The 16,020-nt window shown below is 46.5% G+C and overlaps 7 protein-coding genes across 7 annotated transcripts; 3 read left to right on the top strand and 4 right to left on the bottom strand.

The window, feature by feature from the left end:
• Positions 1-4,859: 4,859 nt before the first annotated feature.
• Positions 4,860-6,971, top strand: N7479_001693 (uncharacterized protein; the record flags this gene model as incomplete). The annotated part of the gene is made up of 4 exons (XM_057249390.1): positions 4,860-4,907; positions 4,960-5,357; positions 5,409-6,312; positions 6,360-6,971. The coding sequence occupies 4 exons, from the start codon at positions 4,860-4,862 to the stop codon at positions 6,969-6,971; spliced, it is 1,962 nt and encodes a 653-aa protein (XP_057113822.1).
• Positions 6,972-7,553: 582 nt separating this feature from the next.
• On the top strand, positions 7,554-9,307 carry N7479_001692 (uncharacterized protein; the record flags this gene model as incomplete). Its single annotated transcript, XM_057249389.1, has 3 exons — positions 7,554-7,780; positions 7,831-8,143; positions 8,664-9,307. Exons 1-3 carry the CDS (start codon positions 7,631-7,633, stop codon positions 9,305-9,307), a joined length of 1,107 nt encoding a protein of 368 aa, XP_057113821.1. The 5' UTR covers positions 7,554-7,630.
• A 906-nt stretch (positions 9,308-10,213) lies between these two features.
• N7479_001691 (uncharacterized protein) lies at positions 10,214-10,624 on the bottom strand (the record flags this gene model as incomplete). The annotated part of the gene is made up of 1 exon (XM_057249388.1): positions 10,214-10,624. The coding sequence occupies one exon, from the start codon at positions 10,622-10,624 to the stop codon at positions 10,214-10,216; it is 411 nt and encodes a 136-aa protein (XP_057113820.1).
• Positions 10,625-11,287: 663 nt separating this feature from the next.
• On the bottom strand, positions 11,288-11,963 carry N7479_001690 (uncharacterized protein; the record flags this gene model as incomplete). The annotated part of the gene is made up of 2 exons (XM_057249387.1): positions 11,288-11,713; positions 11,778-11,963. 2 exons carry the CDS (start codon positions 11,961-11,963, stop codon positions 11,288-11,290), a joined length of 612 nt encoding a protein of 203 aa, XP_057113819.1.
• A 992-nt stretch (positions 11,964-12,955) lies between these two features.
• On the bottom strand, positions 12,956-13,574 carry N7479_001689 (uncharacterized protein; the record flags this gene model as incomplete). Its single annotated transcript, XM_057249386.1, has 3 exons — positions 12,956-13,062; positions 13,167-13,475; positions 13,526-13,574. The coding sequence occupies 3 exons, from the start codon at positions 13,572-13,574 to the stop codon at positions 12,956-12,958; spliced, it is 465 nt and encodes a 154-aa protein (XP_057113818.1).
• Positions 13,575-14,312: 738 nt separating this feature from the next.
• On the bottom strand, positions 14,313-14,567 carry N7479_001688 (uncharacterized protein; the record flags this gene model as incomplete). The annotated part of the gene is made up of 1 exon (XM_057249385.1): positions 14,313-14,567. One exon carries the CDS (start codon positions 14,565-14,567, stop codon positions 14,313-14,315), a length of 255 nt encoding a protein of 84 aa, XP_057113817.1.
• A 140-nt stretch (positions 14,568-14,707) lies between these two features.
• Positions 14,708-14,986, top strand: N7479_001687 (uncharacterized protein; the record flags this gene model as incomplete). The annotated part of the gene is made up of 1 exon (XM_057249384.1): positions 14,708-14,986. The coding sequence occupies one exon, from the start codon at positions 14,708-14,710 to the stop codon at positions 14,984-14,986; it is 279 nt and encodes a 92-aa protein (XP_057113816.1).
• Between the last annotated feature and the right edge of the window lie 1,034 nt (positions 14,987-16,020).

Below are 16,020 nucleotides of genomic sequence, written 5' to 3'. Positions count from 1 at the left end.
AACCCTACCTCCAGCTCGGATACATATCTGCCTTCACCGTCGTTGCTGTCGGGATTCTGGTGGACTTTGTAATTTGCGATCCTAGTTGCTGTGCAGTGCGGTACCGGTTTCCGTACAGCTGCGTTTCACTGGGCTTACTTTCGCTTATACCAACCATTTATGCTGTCACTGGGAAATCCCAGAGTGTGCCCTTATTGGCGATATATCACGGCCGAATGGCCATCTGGAATTCTCTTGGCGCTACATTCTATCTGTTTCGTCCGTTGGAAAGGATTGGAGTGGTGAATGGCTGGCGGCCCAGTCTCTATATGATGCATTTAGTCCTGGCCTACAACGCCGTCACTTATTCAAGGGCTGTCTTGCATGCGGTGGCTCAAAACGCAGCTTAAGCTTCATTGGGTTCTGGAGAAGGTGTGGCAGACTACAAAATAGGCGTGAGCAGAACATTTGATAATCATTTACCTCTCATATCGGGCCCTTACCTGGATTTTCTTCTATGTCGATCAAAAAGGCTACATCCCTGGTGTTCAAATCTGGACAATTCAATGTTCTTCGTCTGATTACAATTCCGATAGCCAAGATCTTGTGTACTTCGGATTGCTGACAATCTGTATATATATCTGAGACATAACCCCCGCATCGTAAAAGCAAACCTCCCAAACTGCCTCCCAGACTATTGATTGTTTGTGTGATGAGCTCACGTATACATAGAGATATATAGCGTCTCGAGATAAGCAATCAATATTAAGAACAACTAAGTCGACACTGGATACTGTACAAGACGTAACGCGAGGAAGCTTGTCGCTTTTCGCGCTCAGGGGAACCCGTACATACCATGTGGGTCTCGCAGACTATATCTCCATTCACCGTGTATTTGGTGATAATCAATTCCTCTTGCACGACAGTAGACGTGAGTGGTGTTTGCCAGGTCAATCGACCACTATAGATAAACCTTATCACCTGGTGCCTTAGTCCTGGTGACACACTTGTGCAATCTCAGTGAAAACTCGATACCAAGATTGCACCCTAAACGCAAGAGATCAGATTTCCACTTCTATTTTCTCTCCAAGCAAACGGCCTAATGCCCATTGATATGGAAATATTGGATGTTTACACCGGGTCAACGCAAGTCTCGCTTGACCTACTACTGTCACCTATTTTGTAGGATTTGACCCTTGTGCAAACTTGTGCAATCGGTTGTGTTTTACAGGGCGACCGCAATATGACCGTTTCGACCGCGACTGACCGTTTCTGTGAGGGCCTAAGCCCGGGGAGGGATATATATTAGTCAGCAGACTAGTTAACTAACGTATTTCCCGGGCGAGCTGCGCACCCCACCCAACCTATTAAATTTAAATATATTTATCTCAACCGAAACACCATTAAATTAATTCAACTAATTAATTGGTCTATTTGGACATGTTTCCCTTCGATGCCCTGGCAATCTGTATATTCCACACCCGCGGGGGGGCCGAGTACGTGGCCGAATACCCGATTCTATAGAGGTGCCAGGGCCGGGGGGGAGTGCTTCACTTGCTTCCTGTTGCTGTATAATTAATGCAGAGGCTTCTTCGACTGAGAGACCTTCTTCAGAGGGTATATGCCTTCGAGATCTAGTCCGCTTTTGCTTCTGCTTCTCGTTTTCAGCGCGTAATTCCTTGTTTTCCTTTGCTAATAAAATAGCACCTTGCATTGTAAGACGGAAGCCTTTTATAAGCTGGTTTAATGCACGATCTAACGGGCTAGGTGGGCTTCGAGACCTCGTACGAAGTAAAGCTTTGATTGACGAAGCCTATCGACGTAGTTCTTTCTCTGTAGCAGGTGTTTTTAGTGTGAAATTCCGGCTTGAATCGCTCCCCCTACTTGGAGGGGGGGTTAGGGTTCGAAGTCGAATATTGAGCTTTGATATCACTTGATCAGGTGCAAAAGGTACTAAACCAGCTGCTTTGAAGCTATTCTCAATAGTCTCTGGTTTAAAAGCTTTAATTCGTGCGAGGGGGTATACTTCGAGGAAGTCAAGTTTATCAATATGATTCACTTAGAGCCTTATTTTTGTCTCTACCAGCCGCCCGTATGATCGTTTTAACACAGCAAAACAGCCAATATCGAGAGGCTGTAAAAGATGAGAGGAGTGCGGAGGTATACAAATAGGTATTATCCTATTTTGCTCGCAAAGTTCATCGAATTTTGGGGTTAAATAACTCCCGTATCCGTCAAGAACTAGCAGCCTATACCTTCCCTTCGTACGAAGAGAAGTACTAGGAATAAAGAGCTTTTCAAGCCAGCGAACTCCTATTTTATCTGAAGTCCAACTATTAGGACTAACTTCGATTCGCCAGTCGTTTGGTAGGCCTTCAAACCATGATTCAATAAAGACTTTGCCTTTAAAAATCACACACGGAGGAAGCGCCCAGCCAGACGAATTTATACACTCAATAACAGTCACCTATTCACGATTTCCAGGTTGTAAAAGTGAACGCCGGTCGTAGAATTCACTCCTCGTTATCACCTTTGCCGTAGAAATTAATCCCATCGCGAAACCAGTCTCATCAAAGTTATAAATATCATCGGGGTCGATTCCAAATTGGAGGATTGTTTTTTGAACAAGATCAAACCACTCTTGAATGATTTTTGGGTCTTCGCATTTTGCACGTTCGTAATTATACCGTTTCGAGAACCGGGAGGAGAGGAGAGGACGTCTTTTAACGAACTCTGTGACCCAGTTTTTGCCGACTGAAATAACTGGGGTAGTTTCACGCTTTTGAAGGAGAAGATTGGCTATTTCTCGAACAGTAGAGGGCCGGGGGGCTGATCCACGGGAATCTATAGAGATAATCCATTTCTGAAGAGATTCCTCTTCAATTTCTGTCAATTTATACGAATTAGCGCGAGAAATCGCGCGGAATGTAGTTCCACGAAGACGCGCCCGGAGGGTTGATTCGGGTACGTTAAAACGGCGCGCCACTTCACGAACTGAAGAGATTTCTTTGTTCTTAAAAGCCTGGGTAGCTAATAAGATCCTACCCTCTTGCTCGGTTGAATTTCTAGAGGATCGGGAGCGAATTGGTGGCATGGTGGGTGGTTGAAGAAGAAAGTGTTAAATTAATTGACACGTTTTAGGTGGGGTGCGCAGCTCGCCCGGGAAATACGTTAACGTATTTCACTACCGAGCCGGCCACACCACCGAGCCGGCCACCCCCCAAACACATAGTAAATGCGATTAATTACAACTTGATATCTCAACAACCACGTTTTTGTTTGATTTTATTACCTATAGATAGCTATTGATAAGAATTTTAAATACTATGTAGCAATCTTAAAAATATCGAAGAGGTGCATCATTACGGTATTGAAAATTACAGTGCTAAAAGCCAGAAGTATATATACTACAATCACAAAGTCATATATATTTCCCAAACTCGCGAGAGAAGCTAGAAATTACCTAAAGAGCATTAGTCTATAGGGAAATCGTTATATAAACGGCCGTTGTTGAGATATCAAGTTGTAATTTATCGCATTTACTATGTGTTTGGGGGGTGGCCGGCTCGGTGGTGTGGCCGGCTCGGTAGTGAAATACGTTAGTTAACTAGTTAGTTAGTTACTTCATAACTATTACGTAGCTATACAGTAGCAATAAGATCATCTTTACCACCACCTACGTTTCCGTAACACACTGGTAGCATGTCCCTTTAAGAGCCAGAGGTTCCTCTGGTGGGCTTACCAATTGGTTATTGAACCAACCGGTGTCTCTTTACCCCTGGGTTACCAGCGGTAGGAGAAGTAAAGGTCTCGTCATATTCAACCTTACTAGGCCTCTGCAAAGCCCACAAAGCCCAAAGCCCAGCCTAAGTTGGGCTTTGGGCCTATCCTTGGGGCCCATCGATGGGTTATGGGCTTATACCTTGAGCCCATAGGGCCCATTTAGGCCCATACTGGGCCCCCATTATTTATCAAACAATACAAATATGCCAATCTATCGCAACTGCATAATTAATATATTTTTTGCTGGTTTTTTTAGGTATTGAGATTACTATCCACGCTGTATAGTATAAAAATTTTAAAGCTACTATACGTGAATCATTATATATATTCTTCCTCTTCTTCACCTTCTTGTTCCTTTACTTCCTTTACAAATTTACAAGTAAAGTTATAGAAAGAAATAGTTAATTCAAAGACTTTGATTTGATTTAATAAGATACTAGAATTAGTGTTATATCTATAATATTCCTACTTCTTACCATGATAATTAAATATTACTGAGTATACAGGTTGGAACATACGTAAATTACAGTCATTAATCAGGTACTTTATATATACCAAGAAGATAGTATTTATGCAGCGAAATGGGCTTTGCAGAGGCCTAAACCTTACTGTCATCTTTACCACCACCACCGCCACCTACGTTTCCGTAACAGTTTCACCACCACCTAATCCGTGGCCCCACGTGAACCGTGCACCGACATACCCTGTTCTGCTCCTTTAAACGTTCTCATTATTTTCTCTCGAACAGCGACTCTTCGGTCTTTTCTTCAATATTCTGGTTACCAATTTCGGCGAAGATACCATGGCCACCGCTGTGGTCAGTTGGTTGCTTGTCGCTCATACCGAACGACCATTGAGCTTAACAACGCGCTTCACAAGACCTAGCGGCCTGCCGGTGAAGAGCGGTTGCAAAAACGGCACTAAGCCTGTTTATCAGTGACCGGATGAAATAGCTTACCAACGCGATGTATAACCCACGGATATTAGAGATTTTCCTCCGCGCAATGCCTAGGCAACTTGACTTGGCGCTCAGATAGATACGTGCTTATAAGCCTCTTGCTGTCCAGAGCGGATGAGTGAAATGAGCACAGAGGACAATGCTAGAGACCTTGCCGAGTGAGATTCTGATGCTGATCGCAGATTGGGTAAGCTTCAGCGTGTTTGTTTTGTTTGGTCCAGGTACTGACCCCCCGTCAGCTGCCAGCTACCACTCTGCGCGTTCTCAGCCGCGCCTCGTCCAGATTGTATGCAGTGTTGATTCGTCGGATATACCGTACAGTGTCATTCTATGCAGCAAGTGAATGGGCACTGAATGTGTTGGATGTCGACCCCTTCTTTCGCCATCTCGGTCCTTCACGAGCCGCGGACTATCTCCAGCACACGCGGCACCTACAGTTCAGGGCTCCATTTCATCTTGTTCGGTTTAATCGATGTGTATACTACAACATCTTTCGTGCGACGGGGCTGTCGGAGTCCCCAGCCCCACTAGGAGCATCGGATGAGGCGACGGCACATCAGCAATTCCTGGACGACGTGAAGGATCAGTTGCAGCTGATATTCACTTACTTGGAGCCGAATAGACTGAGAACATTTGAGTCAGTATAAGCGGTACTCATCGACCTAAACCTGTGACTGACTAACAATAGATGGCGACTGGGGACGTGTGTTCCAGTGGGGGTTCTCGACCAGGAAGGTTATCTCAGTCAGTACCAACAGGGCCTCACTTGTCTCTCACTCGTCACTGACGGCACCTGCCCTGATACGTCGCACCGCTTGGAAGGAATATCCAGACTAACCTGTCTGACGGCGTTTGAGTGGGAAGGACTCCAACATCCGTCCGAGGTTGATTTGTTGCGACGGTGTATCCGTCAGAACTGGAAATGCCTGGATCATCTGTCCATCGGCTTCGTTCCATCGGCTTTTGCCCGTGCTCTGTGTTGGCAGAGTTTTGGGCTTCAGCAATCGGAGCTTGAGGACGGGGACAGAGGGGCCGGCGGCACTACGAACGGGGATACAGGGATTGCGAATCCCCCAGCTCTTTCCGCTCTGTCCACGCTGTCATTGTCAAAGGTGACCTTGCCACTGGATATCTTATCGGAACACAATGCGATATTCTACTCTCTGCGGTCGCTTACGCTGCGTGACTGCCCGAATCAGCTGCATCTCGTGCAATTACTGTATTGGTCACAAAAGCCGCTCCGACTGACGCATTTCGAATTCTCTTTCGATTATCTGCTGCACGAACCGGGCGAAGGATGTAGCCTTTCTGCTGTTGTGCGGTTCTTATGTTCATTTCGTGGGCTGCAGCATCTGCATTTGAGGTTGTCCAATTTCCCATCGTCAAAATCCCATATCCAGGACACCATCCGACACCACCAGACCACGTTGAAAAGCCTTGTCTACCACGAGCGCCAACTCGCACCAATCGATGCTGATGGCTTATTTGAGGATGATCGGGATGTGTCGCCCGCTTGGGTTACGAACTTGTCTGCCGGTGTAGACCTGGGCCAGGTGTTTGCTCTGGCTTTGTGTGCTAGTCCATCTGCGGCTGTAAGTTTTTCTCGGCCCAGTAAACAAGTGCCTGCTAATAAGGACAGCGTCGGTGTCTTCTACCTACGGCCAAGTATTCCCAGCTTCAGATTCTACATCTGCGGTTCAGCGGCCTCGAGCGACTCCATCGAGACATCCCACGCGAGATTGCCACTTATATACGTGAGATACGCAAAGGATATTCACGGTATCCTCGTTCGTGCTGGAGTTCCGTGGACCGGGATATCTCCAATGGTAGCCACAACTACCGTCCTATTGTTGATGAGTACTTTGACAGGTCACACCTCGAGTATAAAGACTCGCAGGAGGCAGTGCTTATATCCTCTGCGGCAATTGCAGAGGCTGAGGATTTTGTGTTATTTGCGGACTGGGCATTTGGCCCCAACGGACTGCCGGCCCTACAGGTTCTCGCGTTTGGGGACTTCTCTCACGGTGATCGATACAGGAGCCAGCAGTTTCTAATGCGTCGTGTCTATCCTTCATCGGAGGGCGGTGACAAGGAGCTTGCCGGCCTTGCATGCGATGATACGACGCGGCTGCGCTTTTGTTCGGCAGATATAGGTGACCCTTCGATTTGGGATGGTGCTATGGTGGACGGGGCTCGTTTTCTGTCCGCATGCCCAGGAGGCGGGTTGATGGAGTCACCGTACGAGTTGTAGGTCTGCACGTGTCTTTCTTGATTCTTCCTTGTGGTTCGCGGCGGACTACGCGGCGCAACGCGTCCGGGACCATGATGGATTTGGTCAAAGAAGGCGGTTACTTTTGGTCATGATCTGCCTTACTCGTATTGCTACCTAGAAAATATATAATTTGCAGCTCTGAATCTCAGTTTACAGTATCCCACTGTAGGTATATAAACTTGTCGTGCTTAACTAGGTATCAATGAAAGCAAGAGTCCAATAGATACTGTACCTATCATTAATTAGCAGCCCCGACCAAGTTATTCGTAGCTTTCTCGCCTGTAAAATCACGCAATTTCAGCGAAATGTTAACCGGTTTATATACGCACCCGCGATTCCTTGCCGGCCCTCATTTATATGATCGTGACAGGGCGTCTTCAAAGGAAAATACAAGAATATCCACCTATCGCAACGCATCCTCTTATTGAACCTGGTGGTGGATGAAGCAGTTTATGCGGGTGTGTTTATCATCCAGGTAGCTGGAACGTGCCCCCTATGCAATCTCCTAGGATCTAGTCTATTGTATCGTAATCTCCTTGACTATTGATATAAAAGATACAGTTCACCCTAGCTTGTTCTCTCCTACCCCTGTTTTCTACAATTCCGATAGCGACGAGCTTTGGAATCCAAACGACTCAATGGACCCTCTTGCTTCTCCATCACAGTCTGGACGAGCCAACAAAAGAAAGCGCGAATCTCCAGATCAGTTTGTTATCCCCGTTGACATGCCAGGGAGATCGGAACAGGTGATAGGTTCTTTGAAACGAGCGTCACCGGGCGAGACAAAGGTTAGGTTTCTCTTTCGCCTCTTATAGCCGGCTCTAACCAAACATCCCAGACAATTCCGACCGGTGCAGCCTGTTCCCTGACTAGCAACATGTCACAGATCCTACAAAGCCATCCGTCTTCAATGTCCTCTGCTGTCGACCTCCTGGACCTCTATCTGTGTCTATGGGAGTGCTACACGATCAAGTCGGCCGGCAAAATACGCTTGGAAGAGGAACGTCGCTTCCTGCAAAACTCGAATGAATGGTTAGTGAGAGAAAACGGAAAGCTCCAACAGTGCTACAATCATCAAGAACTGCTGCTGTGGGATCATCGTCAGGCCTTTGTCTCCGTACACCAGGGTATTCTCGGAATACTACAGAATAGTGATAGGCTGTCTTGTCAGATAACTGAGCTACAATAACACCGTGCAGGAGCAAATTAAAACAAGCTATCTTCGTCTGGCTAAATTCTCGGGTATCGTATACTAGCAAAGAACATGGTCTGACCGGTCTTGTCGGTCGAGATAGTTCAACGGGTGGAGTATGTGTAGGGCGGGCATTCCCCACCCATCACCAAAGTACATTTGCAGCAGGAACCAAGATCATTCACCGTTTGCTCCTACGTAGATCAGGAGCCACCATCACTGGGAAACATAGCCTTCTCACTGTTATGGCCAAGACCCTTCTTGGACTTTTTTTTTTCGATGAGCTTTCTATAACCTAGAAGCTAGTCATACTGACCTCTACATATAGACCCTATGGAACCACCAAATCTTGCTAGATCCTTACCTCCAGAAACTGTCTTTTATCGTGAACGCGATACTTTCTGCACAGGAATAATGGGACAACTTGATCAAATTGGTTAGTTGGATTATTTTTCGATACTTAATATTGGCGCTGATAGTCCCTTCAGACTACGATTTGGATCTAGATCTTGAATCAATTTGGAGAGAATTTCCCAATATACCGACACCGCCACTTTGCCTAGCAGAAAACCGTGGCACTCTGTGCTCAAACCAACCACTCAGGGGATGGTTAGAATATACTCAGCATAGGCATAAGAGGACTCCGGCCATCGAATGTATTTTCTATCCCAGCTACGAGAACGTCTGCGCCTTCAGCTGGACGGGGCCGGATCCGTTATCCCAAGACACCTGCGCCGATGATATTTTCCTTTATGTATCGGCATTTTTCCTTTTTGAGCGGGTGAACTGGATAGAACTCCGGCTCAGTAAGTTCAGTACGGAAACCGGAGAGGCTGTCGAAGAGTATCCGTTCTTTCTTCCGCGGGTTGAGTCAATGCTGGGCAACTTACGAAGGATACGTTGTCAGATAAGTGACATCCTCTCGCAGCATCCTACAGCGGGAAACATAACATGCGCTGGACAATCAAGGTTTCAGTTAGCTATATGGCCACGCGTAGAGGTCACAGACAACTCTACCCTGTGGAGTTCGGTTCCCTTATCTCGCATTCACCCTTCTATACCCATACCATTCCTTGATCCACAGGTTTTTGTACAGAATATAGTGGAAAATTGGGAACTCTGAATGTTCTGATCTCATGGATTGCCTGTCATCAGCGTACTGTTTGGATACTTGCATCGGGGTCCTTCACCACCGATCCAAGCTTCGCCTGCCATTTCGCTTTCAAACTCTCACGTGCGGTCCTAGGAATATTCGAACCTTGTTCCCTTTCATTTTCCTTTTGTTCGCTCGAATAGAAATCTTGACTTCGCCACTGGTGTTCTATTTCACCCTGTCAGCATAGGCTGGTATTCTTCTCCGTATCAAGATTTGGCCATAGGCCGGCTGGGTACATATCCGTACGAGCGTGTGCTCCTCCGTGGTAATACTTTATGCGCCTTTGCTTACTCAGACCCGATCAATAGAGCAGCCTTCTTCGAGTGTTTTGGGGTTCCTTTTCTAAAATCAAAGTCAGCGATATTTGACTTATCCGTGAACTGAAAGATACCTGCCGATACCTCTTCTTTCCTGGATACTTGGTAGAAACTTGGTAGGCTCACTTTTCCCACACCTAGATATATAAGGACTATGGACTTTAACATCTTGGAATCAAAATATCAACCGTTCATTGCTGTTATTATCCGAACAGTAGGTCCAACCAGAATAGAGAGCTCCAAGGCCGACTTGGCTACCACTTCAATTCCACTCAGTTGCTACAAGAGCGTTGTATTCAGCTGGAACTCGTCTATTGCAAGGCACCAAGCGTCTAATACTACTTGGTACTTCCGTTTTAGCTTTTGGACGATCGGTACACCGTACACTAGCCAAGATACCATCGGCACGTTGAGCTGTAATTTCCTTAATTTTATCAGGGATTCTAATCAGACATCTGGGTTTCCCTGAACGCGAGGAAGCTATTTACAGTACTCGTTCATTATCATGAACAACTGACCAGCAAACAACACACCTGTTGCGACAAAGCGCAAGAGTTCAGGACGAGCTGGTAGGGATAGAAACCGTTGACTGTGGATCCCAATCCGGGTACACGGGGTAAAATACCAGGCTTCCAGATACTTTGCGTGGTTTGAATCCTGTATAACTGATCTGCCTGATCAGGTTATTTTCGAGAAGCTTTTGCCCAGCAATCCCTGCTTTTGCGCGCGTTTGCAGAGAAAATAACGCGGAGGCATAAGAACGGTACCTGAGGCGTTGAACGTCCTCAACGCTCTTTTCAAAGGTGGCGGGGATCGCAATTATCCACACCTCCAGCCGAGCTTGACTTGAGCGCTTTTCCTTGTAGTACTTGTCTGCCTTGAAGATCCGGTCGCTCAATCGAATAGTGTCCGGGCCGATAATTAGTATCTGACATTTCTCCTCGAACCAGGGCTCAAACTGTCGCATGGTATAGTCGAAGTCTCGTAGTGGCTGTAGGAACGTCTCCACTGTATGCTGGGATGCTTTCAGATATGTTCAATGCACCGTATGGTAAGCATGTACCGTAGTTCGTTCCTAGGAGTTGTTGAGTATATTTTTAGTCAATAGGCGTCTATATTTATGAAGTGCTAGAACCTGCTCGGGGTCTGGAAGATGCATGATATCAGAGCTAATCCAGTAGCACATAATCCTGTGTACAATTGCAATTCAGTTGCACGTTGCGAGTATGCCAGCCAGTTATGCAGATTTTTCCTGAGGTGCATAAAGCACTGGCTACCGCGCTGCTAATTGCCAGCCTCGCCCGCTTGGAATTGTCTCGTCAAACAGTGCAGGAAAACTCTTCATATCTGGGCCTTGACCTTGCAGAGTCTGTACCGAAAGATGCTCTACTAGTTAGTAGTTGTGGATATATCGTAAGCAATGCGTTGTTGTACAGTTAAAAGGAGGACCGAATGATATATAACGGGGCCGAAAACGGGGAAGAAAAAAAGGGAACTGTAATACAACTGCAGTGTCTGGCAAGGCAGTGCTAACTGTATCTGCTTTACATACAGTGGGAGGGAGTAGAAGAAGCTGTCTCCCTGTCAGTCTGCGGTCGAACCGCTTGTGTAACCGTTCATAACCGAAGATCTAAGTATCGGTCTGTTCATCCGCAGAGTCCTCGCATCTCTCCATGTAGAATTCCCACAGGCGGGTCGTAAGCTTGTTACGTTCATATTCCAGACGGGATATAGCAGCGAGAGTCTCCTTGTAGCGCGTGTAACAGGTCATCTGCGTGGCGAACGCGGCGTCATTGAGAAGAGTGTAACGCATAACCGGGGGCATAGGCGGGGGGGCGATATGGGGCTCGATTTCATGCCAATCCTGCGACACCTTACCCTGGTGCATAGCCTCCGATAATGCAGCGGTATACTTGGCTGAGCGGTCGTATATATTAGCGAGGGTACAGAACAGACGAGTATAGAGGGTGGTAGGCGTACCGGAAGCAGAGAGTGGTTTGCTTTCTACAAACGTGACTTCTTCATCAATAGATACACCGGGGGACTCAGGAGCAGACTATACGAGCGAAGTGACAGTCAGTACTGTGTGTATAGGATGAGAAAGGGATCGGGAAGCGTACCGGAGTTTGAGGAGCTAATGAGGTGGGTTTAGGGGATAGCTCAGTACCGAGACAGACAACCTCATCCTCAGCATTGGACTCAACGAGCCTAGGACGCTTGGCCTGGCGAGAAGGACGGGCCGTAGTGGCCTTGACAGGCTGCTTTATGGTAGAAGAAGGCGACTTGGGATCCGCAGAGCTCATCATAAGGGTATGATGATATGGAAAAAGGAAGGTTGAGGGGAATGGGATTAACGAGAAAGCAAAACAGAAGTAGGAACGCGTAGGATATTGTGGTGAGGGAGAATTTAATATGTGAAAGAGCGCCTAGGGACCTCGATAGAAAATTGCGACTACAGTTCTAACGAACTTACGAGAGTATCTCCCACTCTACAGAGTCCGATTAACGATGGGGATTCTTACTACACTACCAGAAGCGGCTGAAGGCCCTGTAATGAGAGAGTTTGCCTATAAAGAAGTCCTGCCCCATACAATCCAGGCCGGGCGTCGCCAACCAAAGTCAGTCGGTTCAGTCACAGTCGAAGCCCCCGTATAAAACTCAAGAGGAGCAGAGCCTGAGAGCGCAACTCTCGTCCAGCGACCTACCTACGGATAACGAGGAGCCTGCCAGAGAAGAACTGCTACGATATGATCTGTACGATAAGCCCAAATATTGACTGGAAACAGAACAGCAAGGGTGTGGCCAAGATACTGGTTCCAGCGCACCGCACAGGAGCCGCCAGCGGATTGGAATATCAGCCCCCAATGGTGAGGAGTGCGAGCAGTGCCCGGCCAATATAGGACCCTTTCAGTTCTGCAAGGTGGCTATGAATAAGAAGGGGGAGCCAGTGTTACATGGTTCGTGTATAGGGTGCGCCTTTAATATAGAGGACCACGTATATAGCTTTGGTATATTCTAGGAGCAGGAGTATATACCGACTGATCTTACTGGATAGTGCAAACTCGGCCGGCTTTTGCGACCGCGATTTTCGAGAAAGGAGCCCACAGTACTGCGGAGACCAAGGTGGATTAAGAAGCCGAGGGTATACAGAATAACTACAGGGGCGCTGACGGGGTATGATTGATAGCTATAGGAAGAAAAAGTGCAAATGGATATGAGAATGAGATTGTTATTGTGATATGACGATTCGATCGTAACAGAAGCAAGATATCCATACAACCTAGTGCCGATGACTAAATCATATGGTCACGGAACGGACACGGGTCTTGCCATTATCCAGTGTGTAGATCTCAGCAAAGTATGCGCGTATAAAAACACTCTGGGCAAAAAGGGGCAGGTAGTCGACTATAGGTTGGGATATAGTTAGCAAAATATAGTTATGATAATAATAGAGATAAATATACCAAATGAGCAGTCGGTAGCGTGTCCACGGAATGCACAATTCATACATGCGCCGTTGAAAAGGGGGACGCCCTCCGTATCGACCGCAACACAGCAACGCTCAAATACTGCGTGTGCTGCAAGACAGTGTTGACAACCCTGGTCGAAAGGCGCAGGGACACCGAAACGCTGACCGAAGAGTGCCATAACGCCATCAGTATGTCCAGGAATCATATAAACCTTTAGGCCAGAGCTATTGCAGACCCAGTCAACGTTTGGGCTATTAGGCTGGACAGAAAGGGCGCAGATAAGCTCATCTGGGGAACTAGCGAGATTGACCATAGGGTTCCCATGACGGTCGAGGAAACGGCTCGCGGCTACGCAAACAGTCAGTAAAGATATACAAGCAACGAGGGACCATACTGACCACGTGAGAGGGGTAGGGGTGAGGCAGTTGAGGTAGAGGAGCTTGCCATGACGAAAGGGGATACAAGTGAATATGTGAGATAGGTAGATTTGTGGGAGAGAATAAGAGGAGAAGAGGATAAAATGATTGACTGAAAGGTCTGTTGATTGAGAAAGCCTACCTGCCTAGTATGTGCTACAAGATTATTTCTCAAGCTGAAGTTAACCACCAAGGATCAGTCTCTCCGAATGAACATCCTGCTGTGAAGCCTTATCAATACACTATCTCAATTAATGATCTATTTTTCATTGTTTTCCCGTTCCTCGTGCTTTACCAAGGTTACAGCCACACTAGTTGGTACTTACGCCTATCTTCCACTGCGAGATAATGTACTCGTTGTTCACTTTGTGGATTATCTGAGCTTGAATTTTCTCTTATGGTGGCTGATTGAGTATACAACGGCCCATTCACGGAATCGACCATAACTACGTTGTGCTGAACAAGTTGATTGTTCACCGACCGAATAGCGAAATATAACAAGATCATCCAGGTGGGCAGAATAAATAATTGCAGCTGGTGGTATTTCCTCGTACGCGGCCAAATTTACCTCTAGAAATAACAGCCAGCAGTATAGGACAACTCCAAAGACCGCAATCAGCAGAAGCACAACGGCCAACCCGATTGTCCAAATCAAAGCAACTGTAGACCACGAAGTTTAGGCACACAGAATCAAGGGATTCATTCGAGGGCTAGCAAATACTTGCTTGAAGTATTGCGGCGGTGCAAAGCTTTGCAGTAACTTTGACCCTTAGTGGCTAGAACCAGAGCTTTGTGAGCGAGACTCTTGGTTTGAACGGGATTGATTTTGATTTCCCCCAGCTGCACCGATACCTTCCGATCCACTCAGCCTAATATTGTCGATGATCCGTTGACAATACCTGAACACGTCGTCCGTTGTCAACTTGCTTCCTGGATCCTTTTCTTCTTCGAGGCCATCATTTTTGATATCAATAAACCTCTTTAGCTCCGGAACCTCAGTCAATTCGATGGTAATGATCATCATCATATGGTAGGGAACCATATATCCTTCAGATTATATGCTGCCATGTATCGGTCCTTGACAGCATTGATAAACTCTTCAATTGTATTGAAATCTGTACGTCGGGTACGGAAGAATTTTATTGTGGCAACAGTGATAGCAGCATGTCCTTCACCTTTGAAGTACCGCTTACACTCCCTCATGAATGTATCCGCCCATCTGATATCCCCGCTTCGCATTCTGATTTGACGACTGAGTGCGGGATCAAGGCTATAAGGATGCCTACCGAAGAAGATGCAGTTATTACCGTGATGTATGGGCTAAGTGTAATTCCTGATACCCTTACCATGGAAGAAGCCCAGGTAGAAATGGGGATACAGATGCGGATGCCAGCATCGATAGCGAGAATAGCTCTCCACGATGATATCGAAAATGCTGAGTAGATCCAGGAAAATGCAGATGCAGATGTAGGAGATGCAGAAGTTGAAAAGTAGATTGAAAAGCAGAGGGAGAAAACACTAATGCAGGCAAATTCAACGCAGGCAAATTGAAAATCAGGTCCTGATTTTCAAAAATCATCTGATATACCACCAGGCATGCCTTTAACACCTGAATCATTTATACCTGGAAGCTTCCCCTCCTCACCACCGAGAAGATCTCTATCAAATTTTATCCACTCCACACCTACCCCATCGAATACCCCATCGAATACTGCATCAAATACTGCATCAAATACTGCATCAAATACTGCATCAAATACTGCATCAAATACTGCATCAAATACTGCATCAAATACTGCATCAAATACTGCATCAAATACTGCATCAAATACTGCATCAAATACTGCATCAAATACTGCATCAAATACTGCATCAAATACTGCATCAAATACTGCATCAAATACTGCATCAAATACTGCAGTAAATGCATCGAATCCATCGAGATCCAACCTCTGAGATACGCTACGATCGGATGGATCTTGGGCGGGGGGAGGAAATACACTGCAGGAGCATGAAAATCAGGACTTCGAAGATGAAGATTTTGATGAAGAAGAAGTTGAGCGTCAAATGATAAGAGAAATGTCATACTCTCAGTCCCCTAGACTAATTATATATGCCTTTCTTGATGATGCATTCGCAAGCCCGCATATCAAATGCCCTCGAGATATTTGGCGGTTCACAAAAGTTCCAGATTATCGCCACAGCACTCCTATTCATTTGAAGGATAGCCTAAAGGAGATCCATGTTTTCAGGCGCGCTGTAAGGACAGAATCTGGAGCTTGGACCACGGACCGTAAGGTCGACTTTTCATGTTCGCAGGCACAGGAGTACGAAAAGAAGGCTAGCGCAAAGGCTGGATTCGCAGATGAGGGATCACTCTATAAATACCGCAAAGGGGCAGCTGAAAACTTGAGTATGGCCATAAGAATCTAGAGATCGAGAAGTTGAATGCTAATAAAGTTTAGGGAATCTCGATG

This window comes from Penicillium vulpinum, assembly GCF_028829585.1.
Source record: "Penicillium vulpinum strain IBT 29486 chromosome Unknown utg000001l_segment0_segment0, whole genome shotgun sequence".
Taxonomy (NCBI): Eukaryota; Fungi; Ascomycota; class Eurotiomycetes; order Eurotiales; family Aspergillaceae; genus Penicillium; species Penicillium vulpinum.
This window is presented reverse-complemented; position numbering and strand designations above follow the sequence as displayed.